The sequence below is a fragment of the Camelus dromedarius genome, chromosome X, assembly GCF_036321535.1.
Source record: "Camelus dromedarius isolate mCamDro1 chromosome X, mCamDro1.pat, whole genome shotgun sequence".
NCBI lineage: Eukaryota > Metazoa > Chordata > Mammalia > Artiodactyla > Camelidae > Camelus > Camelus dromedarius.
This window is the reverse complement of record NC_087472.1, coordinates 57,193,118-57,219,797: the sequence shown is the minus strand read 5'-3', so window position 1 is coordinate 57,219,797 and position 26,680 is coordinate 57,193,118. Positions and strand designations below refer to the sequence as shown.

At 35.2% G+C, this 26,680-nt stretch overlaps 1 protein-coding gene across 2 annotated transcripts in view; it reads right to left on the bottom strand.

The window, feature by feature from the left end:
* Positions 1-26,680, bottom strand: part of ZDHHC15 (zinc finger DHHC-type palmitoyltransferase 15) — a 111,488-nt gene that overhangs the window by 10,275 nt on the left and 74,533 nt on the right. The window contains exons 8-12 of one of the 2 annotated variants that reach the window (XM_064483026.1): positions 26,246-26,378; positions 24,525-24,651; positions 19,961-20,064; positions 6,340-6,418; positions 4,599-4,999 (exon numbers count right to left, since the gene is read on the bottom strand). In XM_064483026.1, coding sequence (XP_064339096.1) covers positions 6,372-6,418; positions 19,961-20,064; positions 24,525-24,651; positions 26,246-26,378 — 411 coding nt within the window. In that variant the 3' untranslated portion in view covers positions 4,599-4,999; positions 6,340-6,371. Of the gene's footprint in view, positions 1-4,598; positions 5,000-6,339; positions 6,419-19,960; positions 20,065-24,524; positions 24,652-26,245; positions 26,379-26,680 lie in introns of those variants that run through there. The other variant, XM_064483025.1, reaches the window with a different exon arrangement.

Genomic DNA, 26,680 nt, shown 5'->3' with positions numbered 1-26,680 from the left:
GTTCTTCTGGGGTTTTATCTTGTTCCTTTGTTTGGAATGTATTTTTCTGTCACTTCATTCTGCCTAATTTGCTGTTTTTATTTCTGTGTATTTAGTAGGTTGGTTATGATTGCTGATCTTGGAAAAGTGACCTTATGTAGGAGATGTCCTATTGGGTCCAGCGGTATGCTTCCCTCTGGTCACCAGTGCTATATGCTCTAGGGGTACCCCCTCTGTGGGTTGCATGTGACTTTCTGTTGTGGCAGGGCCAACTACTGTGGGTGTGCTGGTGGGTAGGTCTTGATCCCAGTCTGGTTGGCTGTGAGGCCATGCCCTGTGCAGTGGCTGTGGGCCCACTGAAGTGTGAGATAGGCTTCCCACATGGTTGGCTGTGTGGCCCAGGAGGGTGTGAAGCTGCTGCCAGCTTGCTAGTGGGTGAGGCTGGATCTCCCTGTGTTTGTCTGTGCGGCTTGGGGATGCTCAGTGCTAGTGCCAGCCTGATGGTGGGAGGGGCTGAGTCCCCATTGCTAACAGGCTGATGGGAGGATTCTAAAATGGCGTTTGACAGTGCTGCTGCTATCATGGCAGAATGAGGTCCTCAAAATGGCTGCTGCCACTGTCTCTGTTCCCAAAAGTGAGTAGCAGTTGCCCCCTGTCTCTTCAGGACTTTCTGCATGATCAAGTGGTTCTGACCCATGCTCCTTTCAAATTACTGCCTCTGCCGTGGGACTTGGAGCATGTAAGATTTTGCAAGTGCCCTTTAAAAGCAGAGTGTTTTTTATAGCCTTCCTAAGTCCTTTAACTTAAGTCCTGCTAGTTTTCAATGTAATTCAGATGTTCTGGGAGCTTGTCTTCCCAGTGCCAGACCCCAGGCTGGGGAGCTTGATATGGAGTTCAGACCCCTTGCTCCTTGAGGAGGATTTCTGTGATTGTGAAATTCTTCCCATTTGTGGGTAGCTGACCAGGGGGTGTGGGTCCTGATTATACTGGGTCTCTGCCCCTCCCACCCATTTAGTTGTGGTTCCTTCTTTATGTCTTTAGTTGTGGGAAATCTTTTCTGCTGGTCTTCAAGTCATTCTCATACATAACTGATCTGTAAGTAATTGTAATTTTGGTGTGTCCATGGGAGAAGATGAGTTCAGGGTCTTCCTACTCTGTCATCTGGGCCACCCCATCAAGCATCTTTTCTTATGCTTATTTCCACTTCTTAGGTGAAATGTCCATTCAAATTTTTGCTCATTTTTTTGTGTGTTTTCTTATTTTTGAGCTTTTAGAGCACTTTACATACTCTGGATACAAGTCATTTATCAGATGTCTGTTTTACAAATATTTTGTCCCAGTCAGTGGTTTGGCTTTTTATTCTCTTAACAATGTTATTCTCAGAGGATACATTTTTAATTTTGTTGAAATCCAATTTGTAAATTTTTTCTTTTTTTTATCTTACTTTTGATGTCATATCTAAGAATGATTTGCCAATTCAAACTGATAAAGATTTTCTCCTACATTTTCTTCTAAGATTTTTATGGTTGTACATTTACATATAGATCTATGATCCATTTTGAGTTAAATTTTGTATATGTTATGAGGTGTAGTGGTGTAGTATGTCCAGTTATTTCGGCACTATTCATTGAAGATTTTATTTTCTTCATTGAATTACCATTGTATCTTTGTATAAAAATCAGTTGAGTATCTTTATATGGGTCTATTTCTGTGTTTTATTTTTTATTCTGTTCCATTGGTTTATGGGTCTATCCTTTTGCTAATACCACACTGTCTTGACTATTGTAGCATTACAGTATGTCTTAAAATGGGACAGTTTGACACCTTCACTTGTTTTTTCAGAATTGTTTTGGCTGTCTAGTTCCCTTAGTTCCATTACTTTTCCACATAACTTTTAGTGTCGGCTTGTCTATCTCTAATTAGGATTACATTAAACCTGTCTATCAATTTGGGGAGTATTGACATCTTAACTATATCGAGTCTTCTGATCCATAAGCATAGCATGTATCTCTGTTTATTTGGATCTTCCATGGTCTTTCTCATCAGTGTTTTGTAAGTTTCAGCATACAGATATTGTATATGATTTATATCTAGTTTTTTAATTTCTTGGCATTATTGTAAATTGTGTTTTTGATTTTGGTTTCCCAGTTGTGCATTGCTAGTGTATAGAAACACAACTGATGTTTGTGCATTGAGCCTATATGCTGTGAACTTGCTAAACTCACTCATTAGTTCTAGGAGTTTTTGTAGATTCTTTACACTATCTATGTAGACAATCACGTCACCTACAAGTAGATAGTTTTACTTCTTTTCCAATTAGAGTGACTTTTTATTTCCTTTGTAGCCCTATTTCATGTTTTAGGACTTTCATTATGAAATGGGATAGGAGCCATATGAGAGATTATATGAAGTTGTGGTTAATAGATGAAATAACTACTGGTAAATAGTGAAGACTTATCAGGCCAGTTTAGGTTGGAGGTCACAAATGTGTGTTATTTGTAGTCATTTGCAATCAGTATTTATAATCAGTTGTGTTATTTTTGTAGTAGTTCTCAGCAGCCTGGGTGTAGAAATGGAGAAGACAGACAGCTGGATTGAATCTGGAATTTAGATTTTTGCTGGCTAAGGCAATGGAGTTAGGGAGAAATGAATATTGGCAAGAGAGAGGTTGAAGTGTTAAGGCTCGATAGAGAAGGAAGTAACCTATGTAAAATATTTGTTTTTACTTATATTTTTGGTATAATTCCTTTCAGTGTTTTCCTTCCTATGTAGATACATTTTAATACTTAAAAGTTTTAAAATTAAAATTAAACATGTAATTTTATAATGTTTTCAAGGTTCATTGCATGTTGTAGCATGTATTCTTTTGGTTGCCAAATAGCATTCCATTGTATGGATACACCACATTTTATTTATCTATTCATCAGTAGATGGATATTAGAGTTAATTCCACTTTTTAGCTATTATGAATAATGTTGCTGTGAACATTTATGTAGTAGTTTTTTTGGATATATGTTTTCATTTCTCTTGGTTATATATTGAGGAGTGGAATTACTAGGGCATATGGTAATGCTATATATAACATATTGAAGGACAGCCAAACTGTTTTCCAAAGTAATTGCACCATTTTACACTCCCACCAGAAGTGTATGAGGGTTCCAATTTCTCCACGTCCTCACCAACACTTTTTATTATCTGTCTTTTGTATTATAGCCATCATAGTAGATATTACACGGTATCTCACAGTTTTGATTTGCATTCCCTAATGGCTAATGATGTTACGCATCTTTTCATGTGCTTATTGATCATTTTTATATGGAGAAATGTCTATCCAGATCCTTTACCTATTAAAAAATTGGATTTTCTTTTGAATATAGAATTGTAAGAGTTCTTTATATATTCTGCATTCAAGTCTCCTATCAAATATTTGATTTATAAATGTTTTCTCCCAGAAGACCACATATCATATGATTCTCAGAATCATGGATTATATGTAATGTCCAGAATAGGCAAATCTATAGAAACAGAAAGTAGATTAGTAGTTTCCTAGGGGTGGGAGTGGAGGAATGGGGAGTGACTGCTAATGAATATGGGGTTTCTTTTTGGGGCAGTAACAGTATTGTAAAACTGATTGTGGTGATGGTTGCATAACTGTGAATATCCTAAAAACTACTGAATTGTACACTGTAAACAGTCAAATTATATGGTATATGAATTGTATCTCAATAAAACTGATTAAAATGTACTTTTAGAATTAAACTGCACTGATACAGCTTTTTCACATAACCTTATTAATTATTCTTCAAAATAATTAGTTGTACATAGTTCATCATAATGATTTAGTAATTTATTTCACCACTCCTCTATTGTTAGATATTTAGTTTTGTTTCCAATTTTCTGCTATCATAATAAGTTGATGATGAATAGTTACACAGATCTTTGATTATTTCATTAAAATACATTCCCAAAATGGAGTTATCAGATAAAATTGCATGAACAATTTAAGGTTTTTATATGTTATATATTTTGCTCTCAAAAATTATCTATGAATTTAACCTAACATCAGCAATATATAAAAGCACCTGTTTCAACATATTCTTGCCAATATTAGGTACTCCAACTTACAGGAATTGGCTGCTTTAGTAGGCAAAAATTGAAATTTCGAGTTATTTTAATTTGCATTTCTTTCTAGTGAAGCTGAATAATTTTCATGTTTATTCTTCATTTTAACTTTTATTTTGTTGATTGTTTTCAACCTTTGCATATTTTCTGACTGCTGTGTTCTTTTTCTTACTGATTTACAAGCTCTTTGCAAATACAGAATGTTAAATTTTGTGTGTTATATATTTTGCAAATGTTTCTCCAAGTTTGTCTTTGCATTTTGAAGAAAATATCACCTAGAATCAGTGCTTTTTTGTGTAAAATTTATGGCAATAAATTTATTTTTCATATATAAAAAGTTGAGACAAAATGAAAAAATGTTAGCATTTGTTAATTCTAGTTTGTAAATAGATGGGTATTCACTTTATCTTTTATACTTTTCTTTAATTTTAAAACTTTTCAGAAGAAAACAAAGGAAAATATGTATAAAATATGTACTAATTTAGACATACATAACTTATTCAACCATTCTCCTATTGGTAGACATTCAAGTTGTTTTCCATTTAGAGCTTTTACAAACATCACTGCAGTAATTATATACATTAAAACTCTTCCCTCCTGTATTCCCAAACATTTTTCTATTATTATTAAAATATGACTGTTGTTCCCACAAAATTAATCACTTAATTTACTTGAACAGAATGCCCTGGGAAGCATTGCTTAAAAGCAATTTTGCTTATTGAGGGAATCATATCAAAATATATTTTATGTCTTAATATTTACCCAAGATATTCTGAATAAAAGGGTTACTTTGTCATATAGGTTTGGAAAAAACTTATTCCACTTTTGGGGATTCACAGAGTTCCTTAGTGTATTATAAATCTTGACAAGTACTGCACTAAAGACAAGGTTCCATGATCTGCACACAAGAAAATAAGGTCAAGTAAGTTCAGAGGTCTACTACATCCTCATCTTGGAAAAACCACAAAACTCATTAGCATAATTCTTATTCTAAAGACCACTCTCTAATTTTGATACAAAGTTTCTTAATTTCACCAGAGAACTTTTTTTTCCTTTAACATTTGTTAACATGTAAAATGTTAAATAAGAAAATGAGAGATAAGCACCATGGATAACTGAAATCTAGATACTACTACCATACACTGTCTTACTTAAACATTACACATTTTATTGGGACTTTGGATAAGAAGACAAATTTAATTCTTCCTTCTTTTTAACCTTTAACTATAAGTGAAGGTGCACAGTAAATATCCCAAGTCAGGTTTTTAAATGTAGTGCTATAGTGGAAAGGGCATGATCTTTCCCTTTCCCCAGACAGACTTGGGTTGCAATCTTAGGTTATCCACTTACTAGCTAGATAGGTGGTTTAACTTCTCTGGATCTCAATTTTCTCATAAGTAAAATGGGAATAGTAACATTCACCTCACAGAGTTGATGTGAGGATTAAATAAGATAATATATATCAAGTACACAGCAAAGTGGCTGGCATATACAAGGTCTTAGTATCTATACTGATACACAGCAGGGGTCTGGAAGGGAAAGAAATGAAGACTTGAGAGCCTACAGATTAATATGTTCCTGAATTATTGCCAGCTTTTTCATGGAAATAGAATTGAAAGGGTTATCAGATCAGAGCTTCGAGCTCCACAGTATTTCTATTACTAAAAATTTCCTTTTAATACTGAATTGCCTTGGGTTTATTTACCTGTGAATGTTGCAAAGAGAAGGCTGTTTAGCTTTTCACTAGACCAAAGAGAATCCAGTGTGTAAGGCTGCCTGCCACTGATAAACGAATTAGTAGCATTTTGGGAGAGTTGGAGTATAAGGATAGTGCTTTTTGCCCGTGAGTGGGTAAGAGTAGGTTATTAACTGACATAATGGAGTCAGGCAAAAAGAACCTATTTGTAATCTATATCATTTCAGAGACCCAAAATGCACCAGGACAAGGATTATAATTCATAATCTGAAGGTAAATAACCCAAACAAGATGTTTGGCTGTTCCTGGATATGTAGGTCTTTTAGCCAAAGTGAATAGTGTGAGTTTGTAGGGAGTAAGGGCACTTTTTCCAGTACATTAAACAGGGAAATTATGTATAGAACTTCTGTTTATATGAATAATACAAGAATGAAACAGTTAACATCTTGTTTGCCAAGGTGAGAACTTACTCTTTTCTAGCTCTCAGAACTGACTGTTAGCAGTCCAGGCAGCACTCTATGTGCATCTATCAGAATACTGACCTTTTTGAGAGATGCAGGAAGTGTGAAAAGTGCTACGTCTCTGTTTCCACAGCAAGAGATGATGTTCCTTCCGGATAATCTGTAAGGTTGAAATATGATGGTGATCAAATGTCCATTTCTCTTGTATGGGTGGGTATTCATTCATTGGCATATTTTCTTCATGTACAATTCCCAAAGGCAGTGGACATCTGCAAATATCTAAAGACTGATGTGCTATATTGAAGCATTTGTAATCATTCCAGGTAATCCCATTCCATAGTCAACCTGCTGTACTATGAACTAAAATCATTTTATTTATCCACATTATCTGATCTATAATAGTGGCTGACATTTGACTTAAATAGCTGTGATGACAGCTCAACATCACTTGGCTTTAATGGAATGTTTAGGGTCTTGCTACTCACAAAGTTACTTTGTCTTGTTATCATTGGACATAAATGAGATAGCTGTTGTAGTAGTTTAGGTGTTGGTGTGTTTCTAAAAAGGAATGCTGTATCTAGAAAATAAGAGACTTTGGAATTAACAAGAAACATCATTTATGGTACAATTGTTCTTGTTTCCAATCAACAGGCTTTTAGGGAGCAAAGTACACTCTGAATCAGCTTGCTTAATGTACAGATAATCACTTTCTTTATATTCCTTGCAGAATAATGTTCTTGACATTTTGAGATTAAAAAAAAGCTGACAGTGGTTGTCCTTTACAGTTTGCTTACTACATTCTCCTTTATGAAATCAATGTGCTATTCAGAGTGTTCCTATAAGTGTGAGGTCTGGATCCCAGTGGATAGAGGCCAGCCAGGGCAGGGTGGGTTACCCTTGCCATAGCAGGCTGGTAAACTCTCATGCCACTTGGTTAACCAGGCAGATTACAGAGACAAAGCTGCTTTCTTCCAGGAAGAGTGGAAAAGTAAAAGGTGGCTCTAAGAATATCTGTCTTTGGAATCATGGCTCTATGGTAGGCATAACATTCTGTTTTGCTTGGAATCCTGGACTTAGGACATTTTTGCCCTTAAGTCCAAACAGAGAGTAGTTGTATTGGCCCAGCTCTTCAGCCATCAAACAACTCAAAGAGAAAAAGAGGCAGCAAGTGCTTGAGCATACATCTCATCTTACTGATACACTTCTACCAAGAAAGTGATCGATAAGTGTAAAAGGCAATTCTGGAACTTCAAAGCACTATTTGCCTTGCTGTTTCTTCCTGATGGTTGGCTGTCTCAGAACTTTGTAGGTATGGTTTGGCAATGCTCCTTTTCAGAAACTGGCATTTAGTATTCTGCTAAATGGGTTTCTTTTACTCTTTACCACTGTAATCCACACTCATATTTGGCACAGAACACTTCCTCCCAGAAATTATTTGAATTAAAATGAAGCTTGCAGACATTGAGCTGAAAAACTCAATGATCAACTTCTTTCGTGGTTTCACTTCTGGAGGACACTAAGCTAAGGCTTCAAAGGTAGAGTCATCACCTGGTGAGGACTAAACTGAAAGAATGCAGATACTTCAAAAATCAGGGTCTGCATAATCGGAGACAAATGCAGAATTTAGAAAAACAATTTATTTCTCCTTCTACCATTTGCACCTATAGTGCTTTCACCACCTCCACCTCCTCTTTTTGCCTGTGCTGCAGTGTTTACTTGAACCAAGAATGATGTCATTTTAGTCTTAGTGTATACTGGCTTAGCTCTGGTTCTCCTCTTGTCTTGTCCTAGATCTCTTCTCTTCCTTTAAAATCCTATGTTTCCACATAAACCTTTGATACCATGGGAAGTGACCATAACAGTATATGAACACTTCTTTGTAGCCATTGGTTCTCAGAGATTGGGAAGAGTAGGCAAATGGACACAATGTGGAATCTCAAAGAATTTAGGTTGAGTTGTGACTGCTTTATTGCCTCATATAAGTGACATTACCCCCTTAGCCCCAGCTTTTTCATTTGTAAAACAGGGCAATACTTTCATTCACGGTATTTTTGTGATGCTCTTCCCCGAATTATGTGTCCTCTTAAGTTTTATTCTTACCCTCTGACTTTCTTTTTTCCATTCATTTCCTTGTCCACATGGATGCATGTCAGCATTGCTTAGGTGATTCCAAATTTTACATTTTATTTCCTTTCCCTGGCTTTATTCTCTCCTTTAATTATCTCTTATAACTCTCATGGGCTTAACTGTCATCTCTATATGAATGACTCCCAGATTTCTCTAGTCTCTGGGACTATTTCCAGTTATTTAAAATGTCTTCTGGCTTTAATCCTTCCTCTCCATTTCTAATGTTACCACCACTCCTGAAACCACTGTGACATATGCTCAACTATCTACTGCTCTTTCTGGTTCCCATATCTCCAAATTTCAATCCATCCTACACACTAGTACCTGAGTAATCTTTCCAAAATTTCTCTTTCATTACATCAATATGACTCAAAACCATAAAATTAATAGCTATTTCCTACTGTAGCAAATCTACAAAGCCCTCTACTATCTGGCCATATCTTCTCTAAGATTACTGCTCACAACCCACAACACCTACCCAGTACATAAGAATGGACAGCTTCCTCAGTGTTCTTACCACTGTCAAGTCATACTTCTTACATGGAATGCAATGTCCTTCTTCTTAGCATCTATCCAGATGTTACTCATCCTAATAACATCTAGCTAAAGTACTGCTGCTTCTTCAAAACTTTCACCCTATAGCCCATACACTTTCCCTCTTTACTGACATATGGAGTGTTTAAGCATCATTGATAATCACACACTTACCATGTGTACCATATAGTACTTAGCACAGGGCTAAAGATTACATTAGGTATGTAATTGCTAACATCACTTATATGGCAATAGCACATTAAACCTTGTCTTAGACTTGTGTGGTTTTTGTCTCCTTCCCTACAATTGCAAATTCTTTGAGAGTAAAGGCCGCCTTTTAATCTTTATATCCCACCAGAGTACCTTGGGTGAGGTGTACTTCAGGAAATACTGTCTGAATTGAACTAATTGTTTGGAGACCTGGTATATTTGGGACATGTGTCAATTCAGGGCTCAGGGTTGGCAATGCAGGTAGAGCAGTAAAATGAACATCTATTACAAGATTAGCATACAGAAGTCAGTTGCATTTTTTTACATCAGCAATGAAATATCAGAAAATGAAACTAAAAAAACAATCCCTTTTAAAATCACATAAAAAATACTTAGGAAAAAACCTGACCAAGGAGGTAAAAGACTTATACTTGGGGAACTACAAAACACTGACTAAGAAAATTAAAGATAATTTAAAGAAATAGAAAGATATCCCATACTCTTGGACTGGAAGAATTAATATTGTTAAAATGGCCACATTGCACAAAGCAATCTACAGATTTAATATGATCCCTATCAAATTACCCCAGACATTTTTCACAAAACTAGAAAAAGTGATCCTAAAATTTATATGGAATCACAGAAGATCCAAAATTGCCAAAGCAATACTGAAGAAAAAGAATGAGGTTAGAAGAATAACCCTCCAAGACTTCAGGAAATAATACAGAACTACAGCAATCAAAATAGTGTGGTATTGGCACAAAAACAAACATAAAGGATCAATGGAAAAGAATAGAGAGCCCAGAAAAAAACCCACACACTTACAGTCAATTAATCTTTGACAAAGAAGGCAAGAAAAACCATGGAGAAAAGATAGTCTCTTCACAAGGGGTGTTGGGAAAACTGAACAGCCACATGTACATCAATGAAATTAGATCACTCCCTCACACCATACACAAAAATAAACTCAAAATGTCATAAAGACTTAAATATAAGACAAGACACTATAAAACTCCTAGAAGAAAACATAGGCATAAGCAAAACAAAATGACAACCTAAGGAATGGGAGAAAATATTTTCAAATGATGCAACTGACAAAGGCTTAATTTCCAGAATATATAAATAGATCATACAACTTAATAACAAAATACAACCCAATTGAAAAATGGGCAGAAGGACCTAAACAAGCAATTCTCCAATGAAGACATACGAATGGTCAATAAGCATGTGAAAAAATGCTCAATATCACTAATTATCAGAGAAATGCAAATCAAAACTACAGTGAAGTATCACCTCACACCATTCAGAATGACCATCATTCAAAAGTCCACTAACGATAAATACTGGAGAGGCTGTGGAGAAAAGGGAATCTTCCTACACTGCTGGTGGGAATGTAGTTTGATGCAGACATTATGGAAAGCAGTATGGAGATTCCTCAAAAGACTAGGAATAGACTTACCATTCAATCCAACAATCCCACTCCTGGGCATATATCCAGAGGGAACTCTAATGTGAAAAGATACATGCACCCCAATGTTTATAGCAGCGATATATACAATAGCCAAGACATGGAAGCAACCTAAATGTCCATCAACAGATGGCTGGACAAAGAAGTTGTGGAATATTTACACAATGTAATACTACTCTGTCATAAAAAAGAATAAAATAATGCCATTTGCAGCAACATGGATGGTCCTGGAGAATGTCATTCTAAGTGAAGTAAGCAAGAAAAAGAAAGAAAAATGCCACATGATATCACTCATATTTGGAATCTGAAAAAAAAAAGGACACTATGAATTCATCTACAAAACAGAAACAGACTTGTAGACTTAGTAAACAATCTTATGGTTACTGGGGAAAGGGTGTGGGAAGGGATAAATTTGGGAGTTTGAGATTTACAAATGTTAGCCACTGTACATAAAAATAGATTTTAAAAAAGGTTCTTCTATATAGCACCAGGAACTATGTTCAATATCTTGTAATAACTTCTAGTGGAAAAAAATATGTGAATGTATGCATGTATATGCATGACTGGGATATTGTGCTGTACACTATAGATTGATACATTGTAGCTGACTGTACTTCAGTTAAAAATAAATAAATTAATAAATAAGACCCCTTCAAAAAAAAGAAATTATAGGCAAAATATTTTCTCACATAAATCTTAGCAATGTTCTCCTAGGGTAGTCTCCAGGCAACAGAAATAAAAGCAAAAATAAACAAATGGGACCTAATTAAACTTACAAGCTTTTGTACAACAAAGGAAACCATAAGCAAAACAAAAAGACAACCTATGGAATTGGAGAGAATATTTGCAAAAGATGAGACTGACAAGGGCTTGATTTCCAGAATATATGAACAGCACATACAACTTAATAGGAAAAAAACAAACAACCCAATCCAGAAATGGGCAGAAGACCTAAACAAGCAATTCTCCAATGAAGACATACAAATGGCCAATAGGCACATGAAAAAATGCTCAATATCGCTAATTATCAGAGACATGTAAATCAAAACTACAATGATGTATCACTTCATGCCAGTTAGAATGTCCATCATTCAAAAGTCCACTAACGATAAATACTGGAGAGGCTGTGGAGAAAAGGGAATCTTCCTACACTGCTGGTGGGAATGTAGTTTGATGCAGACATTATGGAAAGCAGTATGGAGATTCCTCAAAAGACTAGGAATAGACTTACCATTCAATCCAACAATCCCACTCCTGGGCATATATCCAGAGGAAACTAATTCAAAAAGATGCATGCACCCCAGTGTTCACAGCAGCACTATTTACCATAGGCAAGACTTAGAAGCAACCTAAATGTCCATCAACAGATGACTGGATAAAGAGGTTGTGGTATATATATACAATGGAATACCACTCAGCCATAAAAATAAAATATTGTTATTTACTGCAAAATGGATGGACCTGGAGACTGTCATTCTAAGTGAAGTAAGCCAGAAAGAGAAAGAAAAATACCATATGATAGCACTTATATGTGTAATCTAAAAAAAAAAAGATAAACTTATTTACAAAACAGAAACAGACTCAGACATAGAAAGCAAACTTATTGTTATCGGGGAAAAGGGAGTGGGAAGGGATAAATTGGGAGTTCGAAATTTGCAGATACTAACTACTATTGATAAAATAGATGAACAGGTTTCTCCTGTATAGCACAGGGAACTATATTCAATATCTTGTAATAGCGTATAATGAATAAGAATATGAAAAGGAATATATGTATATTAATGTATGACTGAAACATTATGCTATACACCAGAAATTGACACAACATTGTAAAATGACTATAATTTAAAAAAATTTAAAAAGAACATCCAAGATATTACTGCATAAGGTACATTTTCCAAGAGCTAAGGGCATAGCCACTGCCTTCTTATCTAGGAATAGGAGGAAATAGTCCCTTGGAAAATACCTAGCTACCCAAAAGATTAGCCCCTCCCTAACTCAGTGTACTATGTTTGATGTTTTCAGTGATGAGACCTAAAATTTTTACCCTTGAGTAAAGGCAAATGACAAATGTGAGAGCAGGTTGTTTAAAGCCTGGTGGTCAACATGCTAGGTGGAAGTTATAAGAGGGAACAACTGGTGTACCTAAAGAGGATACTTGAAGAAAGAAATCTGGTTCTAGAATATGAAAATATATTAATAATGTAAGTTTATAGTGGCCTCTAATATATAATATTTCTTCTTCAGAAGGAAAAGAGCCATTTGGTGAAAGATTATTCAGCTTGACTTTTGACTCCTCAGGATCAGATGAGATCATAGAACATCACAACTTAGAGCTGAAGATAGCTTAGAGATCATGGAATTGAAACTGAGGTCCAGAGAAGTGAAGAGACTTTCCAAAAGTAACACAGTGAACCTAGTGGAAGAACTGGGAAATGATTCCCATGCCAGAGCTTTATCTATTTTTTTTCCATCATTCTATTTCTGATGAAAGATGCACAGGAACTAAGACATTTTCTTTCAAATGGACCTTAAAAAGATCTACAAACTGAAAAGTAAATAAAAACAAAGGAGACACACTGGGTGGTATAGTGGTTAAGGGTTTGGCCTTTGGAGCCAGATTCTATCACTGACTGGGTGACTTTGGGCTTCTCTGTGCTTGAGTTTCCTCATCTATAAAATGAGGTAATTTAATATTTACAACTTACAAAGTGATTATGACTCTTAAATGTGATAATGCCTGTAAATCACCTGGCATATAATAGTCATTCAATAAATGTTCATTGTATCCTTTGATTCAAACAATCGTCTATATGTCACCTTATTTTGCTGGGGTTGCAGGAAATAATGAAATGAAGGTAATGAGGTCTCTAACTTCAAGAGTCCCTATCCAGTTCCTTACCATCCAAACTCTTTGTGAGAGCCAGGTTACTTTCTTCATCACTTGGCTTGGAGTCTCATGCGTTATTTGTGACTACCCTTGTATCTTCTGCCTCTTCATTCTTTGCCACCAATCCAAATCCTATCTAATATTTTTTTGTAGAGGGAGGGGGAGGTAATTAGGTTTGTTTATTATTATTATTATTTACTGTTTTTAATGGAGGTACTGAAGATTGAACCCAGGACCTTGTGCATGCTAAGCACATACTCTATCACTGAGCTATACCCTCTCCCTTATCTAACCTTTAATGCCCAAATTCTACCCTCTCTTTAAATGCTTTCCTTACCAGATCAGCCTACAGCAATCCTTAAGTTCCTGTAGCGCAAACTTTATGGTTCTACTCATTTAGTCAACATAATATCCTGTATTGTATTTTGTCAGTCAACATTTTGTGCCTGTCTTATCTCCTCAAATAAATTTAACAAATTGTTAATTTCTCCATTTCCCTTCTCTTTTTTCCTGTAGATTCTTGGTCAACCAGCCAGACATTCTTCCCCAGAATAGTACTGTCTCATATATGTAAGAATGAGAGAAAACAGACTTTTGGAAAAAAGCCACACTTCTAATCATCCCAAATGTGTAATCATAAGTATATGACTCATGGGAACACCATGTTTGTAATATGTTAGTATAGGCCTATGTATCTTGAATTCCTATACAGAAAGCTGGTAAAGAATTGACTAAGAGCAGGGACTCTTCTATAGTTAGCTCCACCTATTGCCACTATGCATGGGAATAATTAAGGGCACATTGGTGTCACTGAAGGAGTATATTCTTTAATGTAGAAAGCATGAATTTAACTTAGGATCTCACCTAAATCCTGTAGTAATATCTTAAAGTTTCTCAGGCATAATCATAGAGGTCTTGCTAGACCCAAAGAACTAAGTGATAAGGTAATTTCTCTTCAAACAAGACTCAATGGCTGTCTCTGACTGGGAGGTGATTGCACAGAATATCACCCAGAGATGCTTCTAAACAACAAAGCCCTTGATGTGTAAAGCCTCTGGTCTCAGAACCAGAGGTCTTCTATACAGGATATACTTAGAGAGTCTGAGTTCCAATGATGCAAAGGGCTCTTACCCTTTTAGAAGGTAAATCATTTTAGAAGGTCCAGTGATTAGAGCAATGTCTGGTATAAAATAGAAGTGTGCTTTGATAGCAGTATCATTTCATCATTTCCTAGAACAACATTATCCTCGTATCATGCCTCTGTTCAAAAATCATCACTAGTTCCCCATTATCCATAGAATAGAGTTCTTAAGTCTTATATCAAAGGCCTTATCCAATCTAACACCAAGTTACTTGCTGAATTAATCTAACAGTCATCTTCTATATGCATCCTTATTTTGAAAGAGTTGCAGATAATACTGAAATGAAGATGATAAGGTCCCTGACTTCAAGCAGTTCCCATCCAATCCCTTAACATTCAAACTCTTTGCTGGAGCTAGGCTACTTTCTTCATATCCCTCATATCAAGCTTGGGGTCTCATGCACTATAACATGTGACTTTCCTTTGACTGCTGTTTCATTTCTTGCCACAAATCCAAATCCTATCTCATCTTTTAAGCCCAAATTCCATCTCTTCTGTAAAGTCTTTCCTGACTAGCCCAGCCCACAGGAATCACTCTCTTCTTTGAATTCCTATAACATAAACTTTATGGTTCTATTTATTTGGTCAATAATGTATCCTATATTGTGTGTTGTTAGATAGCTTTCCATGTATGTGTCTTATCACCCCAAATAATTGTAAGGCCCTTGAGTTCAGAGACAAAAATGCATTGTGCTCCTTATGGGTTCAATGTCATACCTTTAATATGCTCTCAACAAATACTAGTCCATTTCTTTTGTTCTTTTTCCTAATGTATTATTTACCACAGCAGTAGAAACTAACAGATAGAAAATAAATAAGAAATCTCTTCTAACTTGAGCAGTTACTAATGATCTCATACAAATAAGTTTTACCTAAAAAAAGAAGTAGAAAATTAGGCTATATATAAAGCATATAATATGCTAGAGTCTGAAGTCAATATTTTCCTGGGTAAGTGTCCAGCATTTGACAAAGAGTTTAATTCTTCTAATCCCTGGTTATCATTTACACCAGAAAGTTGTAGTAGCAAATTCAAGCAAATTTTTGTTTGTCATATAGAGATTCTTTTTACTTGATAAAAATATTCCCCCTGGAATATACTCAATTAAAATTATCAAAATAAACTAAAGAGTTGATTTTTAGTCTCATTAGCTAGGAATAGAAAGCAATTTTGGTGAGCTAAGGAAATCTTTGTTCTTCTTCTGCTGGATTCTTTTAAAATGACTTTCTTGTCTTAATACATTGATATGGAGTAATTGGAATAGGCTGTGCATAATTATTATGTACTCTAGGACTTGATCCTGACATGGAACTCCCTACTGGATTCTCAAACCAGTCTGGTTGAAGAGCTGGGTGAGAAGGAGGCAAGGACCTGGTTCTACCTTCTTTACTAGGAAATAAAGAAAATAAGGCTAACGGATAGAGATCATCATGTTATAACTGAAAGATGCTAACCTTGGTACTTATATCAAAACCAAAACTGAGTTCAGCTCCTGACAGATAACCACAAAATAGATGTTCTTAGCAGTATTTTTGAAGATTCCAATCTGTGGGTTTGGACTTGGGAACATTGAAAAGCAGGTTACTATGAGTTGAGGTTCATCCTAGAGAACAGGGGAATCTGGGAAGTTCCCTGTAAACTGTAGGACAACTATTCTATGGAAAGCTCTGACCCTTTGTATCAGGGTTAAGTCTAGACTCTTAAAAATTTCATGGCTACCAACCAGAGCTCAGGTGACTTGCTTCCTATACAGGCAAATTCACACCTCATGGGAGTGTGTGTAGGAAGATGTCTGGTCAATCATACTATACATTATTACATAGTTGAATTTGGCCTTCGCTGTGGGAGGACCCCAATATGAAGACTGCAGGTCACTTGAAGTTGCTTATTTGAGTCAATATGAAAGCAAACCTCTCATTCCTCTTGGTAAGATCTTGCAAAGTAAATTTTCCTAACAAGTGGGTTGTATTTTTATTTATCCTAAAATGTTTCTGGATGAAAACCTCTCCAGAGCTAGGAAATATCATTATTCAATCAGTGGTGGTGTTAAAAGAGTTCTTCTCTCTTACAAATGGAAAAAAAAAAGCAACTACTCTGTTATTGGAGTCTTTGCCAATGTCTCTGTTATCTTCACTGCCTAAAGAATACTGACTGTGGCTACCTGCTCTGAATTATAGGGATGCTGTATCTTAAATGTCCATGATCAAATAGTTGAGCAACTAATCTGAAAGGGTGATGGCTGGAAAATGGCATAGGCTTTGTTACCTGCTGAAACAATAAAAGGACATAAAGCATTCAGAAAGTCACAAGAGCTATAAAGATTAAAAGAATACTGAGAAATAACCTCTGTAAGAACATATTAAGGAGCTAGGATTACTCCTCTTGAGAAGGCCAAGAGGGTTCTTCAAGGGGGTCATATACAGGCAAACTCTGACTTATAGCAGTTTGCATTTAAATGACTCATCCTGACAATCACATCCATTTTATTCTCATGACATTTGTGGCAGGTAGGGCCAGAGAGGCCACTCATCCAGTTAGGAAGAAATGGATCCCAATTTTGAATAGAGGAGAAAGACTTATTTTGTAATCTCTGATTTTTTAATGCAAGTTACAGGGAAATTCATAATGAGTAATAGAACAGATATTGCTGCATCATTTCCTCAAAAAGCTTAAATGTAGCCCTGTCTGTTAGAAGTCTTTAAAAGATGCCTGTTAAAATCTCCTCAGAATAATACATTGATTTGTCACTTTTTTAATTTTATTTTTTTATTGAAGTATAGTTGATTTACAATGTTTCAGGTGTACAGCAAAGTGATTCAGTTATGCATATATATACATATATATATTCTTTATCAGATTCTTTTCTATTAAAGGTTATTACAAGATATTGAATATAGTGCCCTGTGCTGTGCAGTAGGTCCTTGTTGTTTACCTACTTTATATATAGTAGTGTGTATCTGTTAATCCCAAATTCCAAATTTATCCCTCCAATCTGTCACTTTTGATTTGCACATTTTTCTATGCATTTGTGCATTAATCTCATCAGAGAAGCCTATCTAAATTTCTTGACTTCATAAAGGTATTTCTTTGCCTTGTACATTGCTGTACTAAAATAAGGCAGGGATTTTAAAGAAAATAAAGACTTTATATAGTTCCTGACTGTGATATTATGTATTTGCTTAATAGGTCATTATATTTACATATTTTATCAATATATACTTTTAGAGTATTTTGCATTGTCTTTTGTACAAGTACATCATTTATAGTAAACTAAATATTATATTTTGGGCTAGGAATAAAACCTGATGTTATTCCTTAAAGAAATTAAGTTCAATACACATAATTATAACTTACAGCACCTTCCTCAGGAATCTAAGTTGTTAAAAGTACAAGGACTACTTGTAGATGACCAATTTTGCACAGAAAATGGGGGCAACTGAGGATAACACAGAATCAGTTGGACAAATAGTGCAGTACGAGAACCTGTGTTATAGAAAAAGTACAGTTTTCTAATAGTTAAATTTGTTAGATACTGGAATGGGTGATAAAGGAGGGGTGTAGAATCCCTTTCAACGGACTTTAAAAAATCCTCGCATATCTGGGATGGTATAGTGGTCTTGCTAAAGCTAAAGGCAGTTTATAGCCAGTGATTTTTACAATTTATGTAAGAAGCAGTTGGATGCATTATATAACAAGATGGCATACAATCACAGCACTGTGCCTTAAATGTACTTGTCCAAAGGACAGACATATTATATTGGAAAAAATCCAGGATTTGGAATTAGGATACCTTTCTTTGAGTCCAAGTTCTGCCTTTTTCTTGCTATGTGATTTTGGAAAAGTTATTTAATGTCTCCAAATGTCAGTTTCCTCAGTTATAAAATGGGAATGGTATTAATAATTATGCCTACTTCAGCTGACAGTTGTGAGGCAAAGGATATGAAAAAAGTACATGAAAGTACTCTGTAAACTATAAAATGGTATACTCTTTTTTATGATTGAATATGTTTGAAAAAGTCTGGAATTGGGAACTGCTTCAAGAAAATAATCTCTTGTAATGTAGTGATGCATCTATACTTAAAGTATTCCACTTGTCAAAATAAGGCTCAGATGTGAACAGCTTTTTTTTCCCACTGTGGAGATATTTCAAACTAGGTTAAGACTCTATAAGTCTCTGATACTAGTGTTTGAATTTCTTAACACCAAAATAACAGTTCTTATTACTTATAACTGCTGTAAGTTAAAAGTCTGTTCAGAAACTCTGACAGCTGAAGGATTGTAGGTAAAAATACAGTCCATTGTTCAATAAAGAGTCAGCAGGAGGTGGTAAAGAAGTTGCTTGTGTTATAAGTTTATTCGGCTGGGTAAGAATACTTTCTTTTGTGACTGGATTTGGGACTGTTTTGTCTTCCTTAGTCTTAGTAATAATGCCTTATTCAAAAGGACTCCAGGTAGAAAATCTAACTAGGTAGACATTTAGAAACGCTGTTTCCCATCTCTACTCCCCACCTCAATGCCTTTCCAGGCCCTTATTCAGCTGCATTCATCCCAGGTATAATTTGTGATAACACAAGTTCCTACTAAAAATTTCTGTCAGCTACTGCATTATCAGAACCAGCTGGTATTAACAACATTAACAAACGTTGGAGGCACAGTAGTAAGCACAGCATCACATGGTGTCATAGAGAATAAGTGGCAATAGGGATACATGGCATGAAAACTTAGCTTTTAGTTCTTCACAGGAAATCTCAAGACAACTCAATAATCTTGTGGGAGAAAGGTGGAGGGCAAAGTTCTGCTTCCTTATTTTTCCTTTAAGGACTGTCTTTTAGAAAAGTATACTACATGGATGTGTATTCTTGCCTCCGAATACTATCTTATTGTTTTGCATACTTAGACCATTCTAAAGGGGAATGGGAATGAGATTTAAGAGAATTTATCCAATGTGGATGAATTAGGGTAGAGAAAGGTGAGCCACTGATTGGATCAATGCAAGTGAAGCACCACAAGTGACAACTGGCAGAATTGTTTACAAACATGCACAGCACTGTTTATTATGTTTCCTGATTTATGAGATTTGTTATAAATTATAGTATCACAAAGCTGGTAAGGAATCTTCCAAGCTGTTATCTAATCCCACCTAATACAACTATATTTGCTAAACAAATCTGGTCCTACTTGCCCTTCTCCATCCAAAGGGCACTTAGGAGGTTGACATGCTTATATAATCTTTCTGTACACTATTTTCTCACTACACTATGCTCGTTGTGTTATAGTCTTTATTGATGCTTGGTCTGCTGACTGGAGAAAAGACTTCCTTCTGACCCTACTTACCTCGGTTGTCATCCTCATTGTCTTCCCAGGGCTCTTCATTTGCTAGCAATGGGTTCTGTGACTCATTCATAGACCTCATAGGGAAGGAGTGTCCATCACCAGGGCTGGTGGGGAAATGAAGGCAGTGAGATCTTGCAGCTGACATTGACTTTTTATGAAGGTAATAACCCTATCAGAAATAGGAGGGGGGTTCTTAGAAAGATTTAACCCACTTAACTTACTGGATAAAGCCATGTTGGAATAGGCTCTTACAATACCACCATTTAGTCGCTCTAGTGATCTCAATTTCTATATCTTGTTTGTCTGCATCAGTGTTGACTATTTCTGTTTGTAAGCAACTCTTTAACTTGCTTCTTACAATGATGAGTATGGCAAAATGTACACAAGGCAAGCTTTATATGTATCATTTAATGATGATTGAAATTTACAACCCATTATTTTATTGCTTTGGTTCTAAATTTTCAAGAAAATTTGGAAGATTCAGAATCATCTAATTCAGTGGAGATAAATTACTGTGAATTGGTGATAGATAATAATAATGTCTGAATATGCTGTTATTTGGCTTATATGGCAGAAAGGTTATTAGGAGCTGGGGAAAGATATAGAGTAAGGCATCTCTAAGAGTGCAGATTCTGGGAGCAAGAATCTGCATGTGGGATCCACTTTGTAGATATCTATAGGATATAGATATCCTAAGGCATAGGATATATAACTAGGGCCATCTCCTTGGTTAACCTGTGGCCACTAGCAGATGAGATGCTTTGGAGGGAACTGAGATGGCCCTTGCTAGAGTGGATTACAGTTTGAACATTTGACTATTTATCTGAATGCATTCCATATTTATATTTGACTGACTTTGGGATTATTCATTTGATATTACCTATGCCTTTTCTCCTGTTCATGAATGTGGTTAATTGGAAGTTGACAGATTTTACTGATAATTCTCTACAGAGGATGTAACTATACTGATTATAAGTGAATGGGCTTTGAATTTTTCTTTTGTTCTTTATTCTAGAGAAGACTCATTTGGGACCTCCCTTTGGCATACAGATTGTATGTGTTTGTGTATATATGTGTGTGAGTGGGGTGTAAATAATTACTGGTAACATTTATTAATCAACATTACCCATTGACACAGTTTTGTCTTGTGATTTATAGCCAGGACAGTAGGATATCCCACAGCTCTTAAATAAGTGAGACTGTAAAACACTAACTGGTACAGAGGAACTATCAGGGTGATATGTGATGAGGATAAAATTTTCCTTAATTACTACCCTGCTCCAGCAAAATTTCCTCAAATAAGTGAACACTTGGATGTATCCCTATCTGAGGAATGGATCTAAAGGGGACTGTAAGAAGGGTATAAATAAGCTCTCCCACAGAGCTAGTTTAGCTGATAGTAGTTTAATCAGATTCATGAAGTCACTCATAACACACAAGCTTATCTCTCCTTCATTGCTTTCCCTTCATTTCTGTTGCAGTTCTAAAAATTATCTGCAGTCTTGAAATCAATGTTTGTTCTTGCTTAAATTAAAAAAAAAACTTTTTTCTTCATAAAAGTAATATAAGCATTTACACCCAAAATATGAAATATGGAGACAAGGAAAATAATTTCTAAGACTACTGCCTATACCACTTACAGCATTTTGGGGATATATTTCCCCTCTGTTGTTTTTCTTATGTATATATTTGTATATATCAAAAAAACATAAGAATCTCCCTGTCCTTTGTCTCAGTAATTCCATTTCTCAGAATTAACCTAAAGATAGAGACAAACTAGGCACAGAAATTTTCATCATGGCATTATTTCCAGCCAATAATTAGGAAACAATCTAAACATCTGACAATATGGGAATATATATATAATTTAATTATACATATATTTAATTTAATTATATATTTATTTTAATTATATATATTTAATTTAATATATATAATTATATTAATATAATTTAATATATATATATATAAAATTTCCCAACTAGATGGAATAAGATGTAGTCAAAAGTAATGGCTATAAAGACTATGTCACAGGTTGTCCACTCTCACCACTTCTATTCAACATAGTCTTGGAAGTCCTAGCTACAACAATCAGGCAAGAAAAAGAAATAATAGGGATCCAAATTGGGAAAGAAGAGGTAAAACTGTCACTATATGCAGATGACATGATACTATATATAGAAAACTCTAAGAGTCCCACACAAAATCTACTATAGCTAATAAAAGAATTCAGCAGGTTAGCAGGAGGTTAGCAGGATACAAGATTAATGTAAAAAATCAGTTGCATTTCTTTACACTAATGATGAATCAACAGGAAAAGAAAGTAAAGAAACAATGCCTTTTAAAATTGCACCCAAAGTAATAAAATACCTAGAAATAAATATGACCAAGAAGGTGAAAGACTTAAACATGGGGAACTACAAAACACTGATTAAGGAAATTAAAGAAGGCCTAAAGAAATGGAAAGATATTCCATGCTGTTGCATTGGAAGAATCAATTTTGTTAAAATGGCCATAATGTTGAAGGCAATCTACAGATTTAATGCAATCTCTATCAAATCACCCAGGACATATTTCACAGAACTATAACACATCATATTAAAATTTATATGGAATCACAAAAGACCCAGAATTGCCAAAGCATTACTGAAGAAAAATAATGAAGCTGGAGGAATAACCCTCCCAGACTTCAGACAATACTACAGAGCTACAGTAATCAAAACAGCATAGTATTGATACAGAAACAGACATATGGATCAATGGAACTGAATAGAGAGCTCAGAAATGAACACACAAACTTTTGGTCAATTAATCTTTGACAAAGAAGACAAGAATATACAATGGAATAAAGACAGTATCTTCAGCAAATGGTGCTGGGAAACTGGACAACTGCATGCAAATCAATGAAGTTAGAATACTCCCTCACACCATACACAAAAAAACCTCTAAATGGCTTAAAGACTTAAACATAAGACAAGACACAATAAATCTCCTAGAAGAAAACATAGGCAAAACATTATCTCACACAGAACACTCAGCAGTGTTCTCCTAGCAATAGAAATAAAAACAAAAATAAACAAATGGGACCTAATTAAACTTACAAGCTTTTGCACAGTAAAGGAAACCATAAGTAAAACAAAAAGACAATCTATGGAATGGGAGAAAATATTTGCAAAAATGAGACTGGCAAGGGCTTGATTTCCAGAATACATAAACAGCTCATATGACTTAATATGAAAAAAACAAACAACCCAATCTAAAAATGGGCAGAAGATCTAAACAAGCTATTCTCCAATAAAGACATATGAATGGCCAATAGGCACATGAAAAAATGCTCAATATTGCTAATTATCAGAGAAATGAAAATAAAAATTACAGTGAGGTATCTCCTCACACCAGTCAGAATGGCCATCATTCAAAAGTCCACAAATGATAAATGCTGGAGACAGTGTGTAGGAAAGGGAACCCTCCTACACTGTTGGTGGGAATGTAGTCTGGTGCAGTCGTTGTGGAAAACAGTATGAAGATTCCTCAAAGGACTAAAAATAGACTTACCATATGATCCAGCAATCCCACTCCTGGGCATATATCCAGAAGGAATCCTACCTCAAAAAGACACCTAAACCCCAATGTTCATAGCAGCACTATTTACAATAGCCAAGACAAGGAAATGGCCTAAATGTCCATCAACAGATGACTGGATAAAGAAGAGGTGGTATATTTATACAATGGAATACTATTCAGCCATTAAAAACAACAACATAATGCCATTTGCAGCAACATGGATGTCCCTGGAGAATGTCATTCTAAGTGAAGTAAGCCAGAAGGAGAAAAAAAAAATACCATATTATATCAGTCATATGTGGAATCTAAAAAAAAAAAAAAGACAAATGAACTTATATATAAAATAGAAACAGACTCACAGACAAAGAAAACAAACTTATGGTTACTGGGGGAAAGGGGGTGAGAAGGGATAAATTGGGAGTTCTAGATTCGCAGATACTGACAGGTATATATAGAATAGATAAACAAGTTTATTCTGTATAGCAGATGGAACTATATTTGATATTCTGTAGTAGCTCACTGTAAAAATAATATGAAAATGAAAATATGTATGTTTTTGTATGACTGAGGCAATGTGCTCTACACCAGAAATTGAAACAACATTGTAAACTGACTATACTTTAATAAAAAAATAAAGACTATGTCACATTAAGGGGAAATATTTACTATATTTTAAATGAAAAATGTAGAATTCAAAATAATACGTACACTGTGATTAAAAATATTTACAAATATACACAGAAGAAAAACAACAGAGTTGTTTACTAAATTCATTTATAAAAGACAGGTATGAGCTTACACTTCCACAAACAAAGCATGATAATACCTATTTTATGGTGCCCTCACTTCCTGACTTATCTTTACTAACCTAGAAATGAAAAACTTGGGGAATAAAGTATTACGTTGGACTGATATCTGCTGCATAATACAGTCGAAACTGAATTTGCTACTTCAAGGCATGGTCCAGCATCAACTTCTTTCAGTGGTAATAATTACCTACCTGGACCCAATAGGTATTAACCAGAACTTCTTGTTATCTCCAAACACCTGCTGTATATTTTTGATGAAGCCAAGGTTGAACCCATTTTTCTCTGGGCCACTTGTAAACACAGGAGTACAGAAGGCCTCTAGGGCATGGTAAGGGAGTTGAAGAAAAGAGAAAGAGAACAACGATCAGGACCATTATTATTTTACTATTCTTCATGAATATGACTTGGTTCTATGATATCTTTTTGCTGTGGTAGCATAGGCCCCCCCATTCTTAGTTATTGCTAAATTAGTAAACAACCAGTTTAATCACTTTAATACAAAGTAAATTTGTTATTAAATACAAAGAATTGGTACTGTCCTTTTTTTAAAAAAAAGGCAGAAGAAACTTGTAATGGTAGAAATAATTGAGCAGTCATGAGGGTAGAATATATTTTGTACTGCATGTAAGGAGTGAAAGAACAAATGCAACAGCACTTTATTTGAATCTAAGTAGCAACAACAGCTAAATGGTCTCTATCTTTAGAACTGGGACCAAAGTAATGACACGTAAAGAGATGGTAATGACATTGTTTTGGTTTTGAAACATTTCATAAATGAAGATGTTCACACTGAAGCCTGCAGTGCAAGAAATTGAGTTTTACTCCAGAAAAAAATGCCAATGAGTGAACTATAATCACCTCAAAGACTACAAGAAATTGGACCATGTTAGTGCACATTATTTTTAGATACACATTTATCCCATTAATCAAACACATTCACTGTTGAACTCTGGCTGCATCTGGCCATTTCCCATTTGTTCTTTGTTTTCAGACTCGTTATCATGAAGCTTTTAGTACTATTCTACTTCATGGCTGATTTCTAAGCCAAATATGCTAATGTACCACCCCAGAAACTAATTGCTACATAGATATTTGGTTTAGAAAATAAATACTTTCTTAGCTGTTAGCATTATTAGCAAATGAGTTCCAAAATCATAATGGCTTTTGCATTAAACTTTCCTCAAATTTATCTTAACTAAATATTCAATATTTAGACACTTTCTCCTCAACCCTCATGCATTGATTCGTATGCAGTGTAAATATTTGTTTCACCATACAAAAATGTTGCACTGGAATCCATTAGAAATATAGTTCTCCAAATAACAGCCCAGAGTATAGAGTAATGGACAGAGAAAAATTTTAATTTCTTGTGCTCCTTTTCTGGAGACTTACTTGTTCAGTGTACTTATCTCATTCCCACAGTCCCTACACAGCTCCTTGATGACTGTAGATGTTCAATGACTTACTGGTTTGGATTCTTTCTCAGGACTCAGTTTTTGGATATGCTCAATAAATTATATTCTTCTATTTTTATTGACCTTCACCTCCTCCTTCTGATGTCCCCTTCTGTACTGATTCTTCCTTGTACTTCCTTATGTGAACACCTTGCAGTGATTTTTAAGCTGTAAATCTGAGGAACTATTACCCAGAATGAACTATCAAAAAACATGGTCATTTTTAGTTTTGTGTGAGACTTCAATCACTAGTGCTCCCTGTAGTCTATAAGCGTCATTCACTATGGCTTTCCCGTTTGGTAGAATGTGTTTACATTTGTCTCCTTTTGGAGGCAAAGAGATGTCACTACAGCTATAATGCTTTGTTGGAAGTTCTTCTCTTCCTTGGGAGCAATCCAAAGGTCACAGGGATATATATTCATATGTTTATTTTTTCTAGTCCTAATATTCAGTCTTACCTAAGGTGGTTTTGTTTCTGCTGACAAGCCAACAATGGTAACCAAAGAGAATCACAAGGCTGACAAAAAACATGCAGGCCACAAAGAGGAGGAAAAGGACATGGAACTTAGAGCGAACACTGGGTAATTCCCCCTAGAAAAGAAATAATAAAGAAACAGAAACAAAGGATTAAAGTTGTAAGGTTTGGCTAAGTATTCTATATAGGTTAGTACTTTTTTCACATGTACAGAATGTCTAGCTGTAATTAAAAAAATAGACTTTGTAAAAGTTTTACAAAACAGTTTTCTGTGGATGACCATACCTCACTATGGATATGCTTTCAACCTACACAGCCTAAAATGGATCTTTGTTTAAGTGCAGTTCAGTGTAAAATAGAGTATATAATGTACCAGTTAGAAAAAGGTAATGTGAAAAGGATATACTCAGCCCATAAT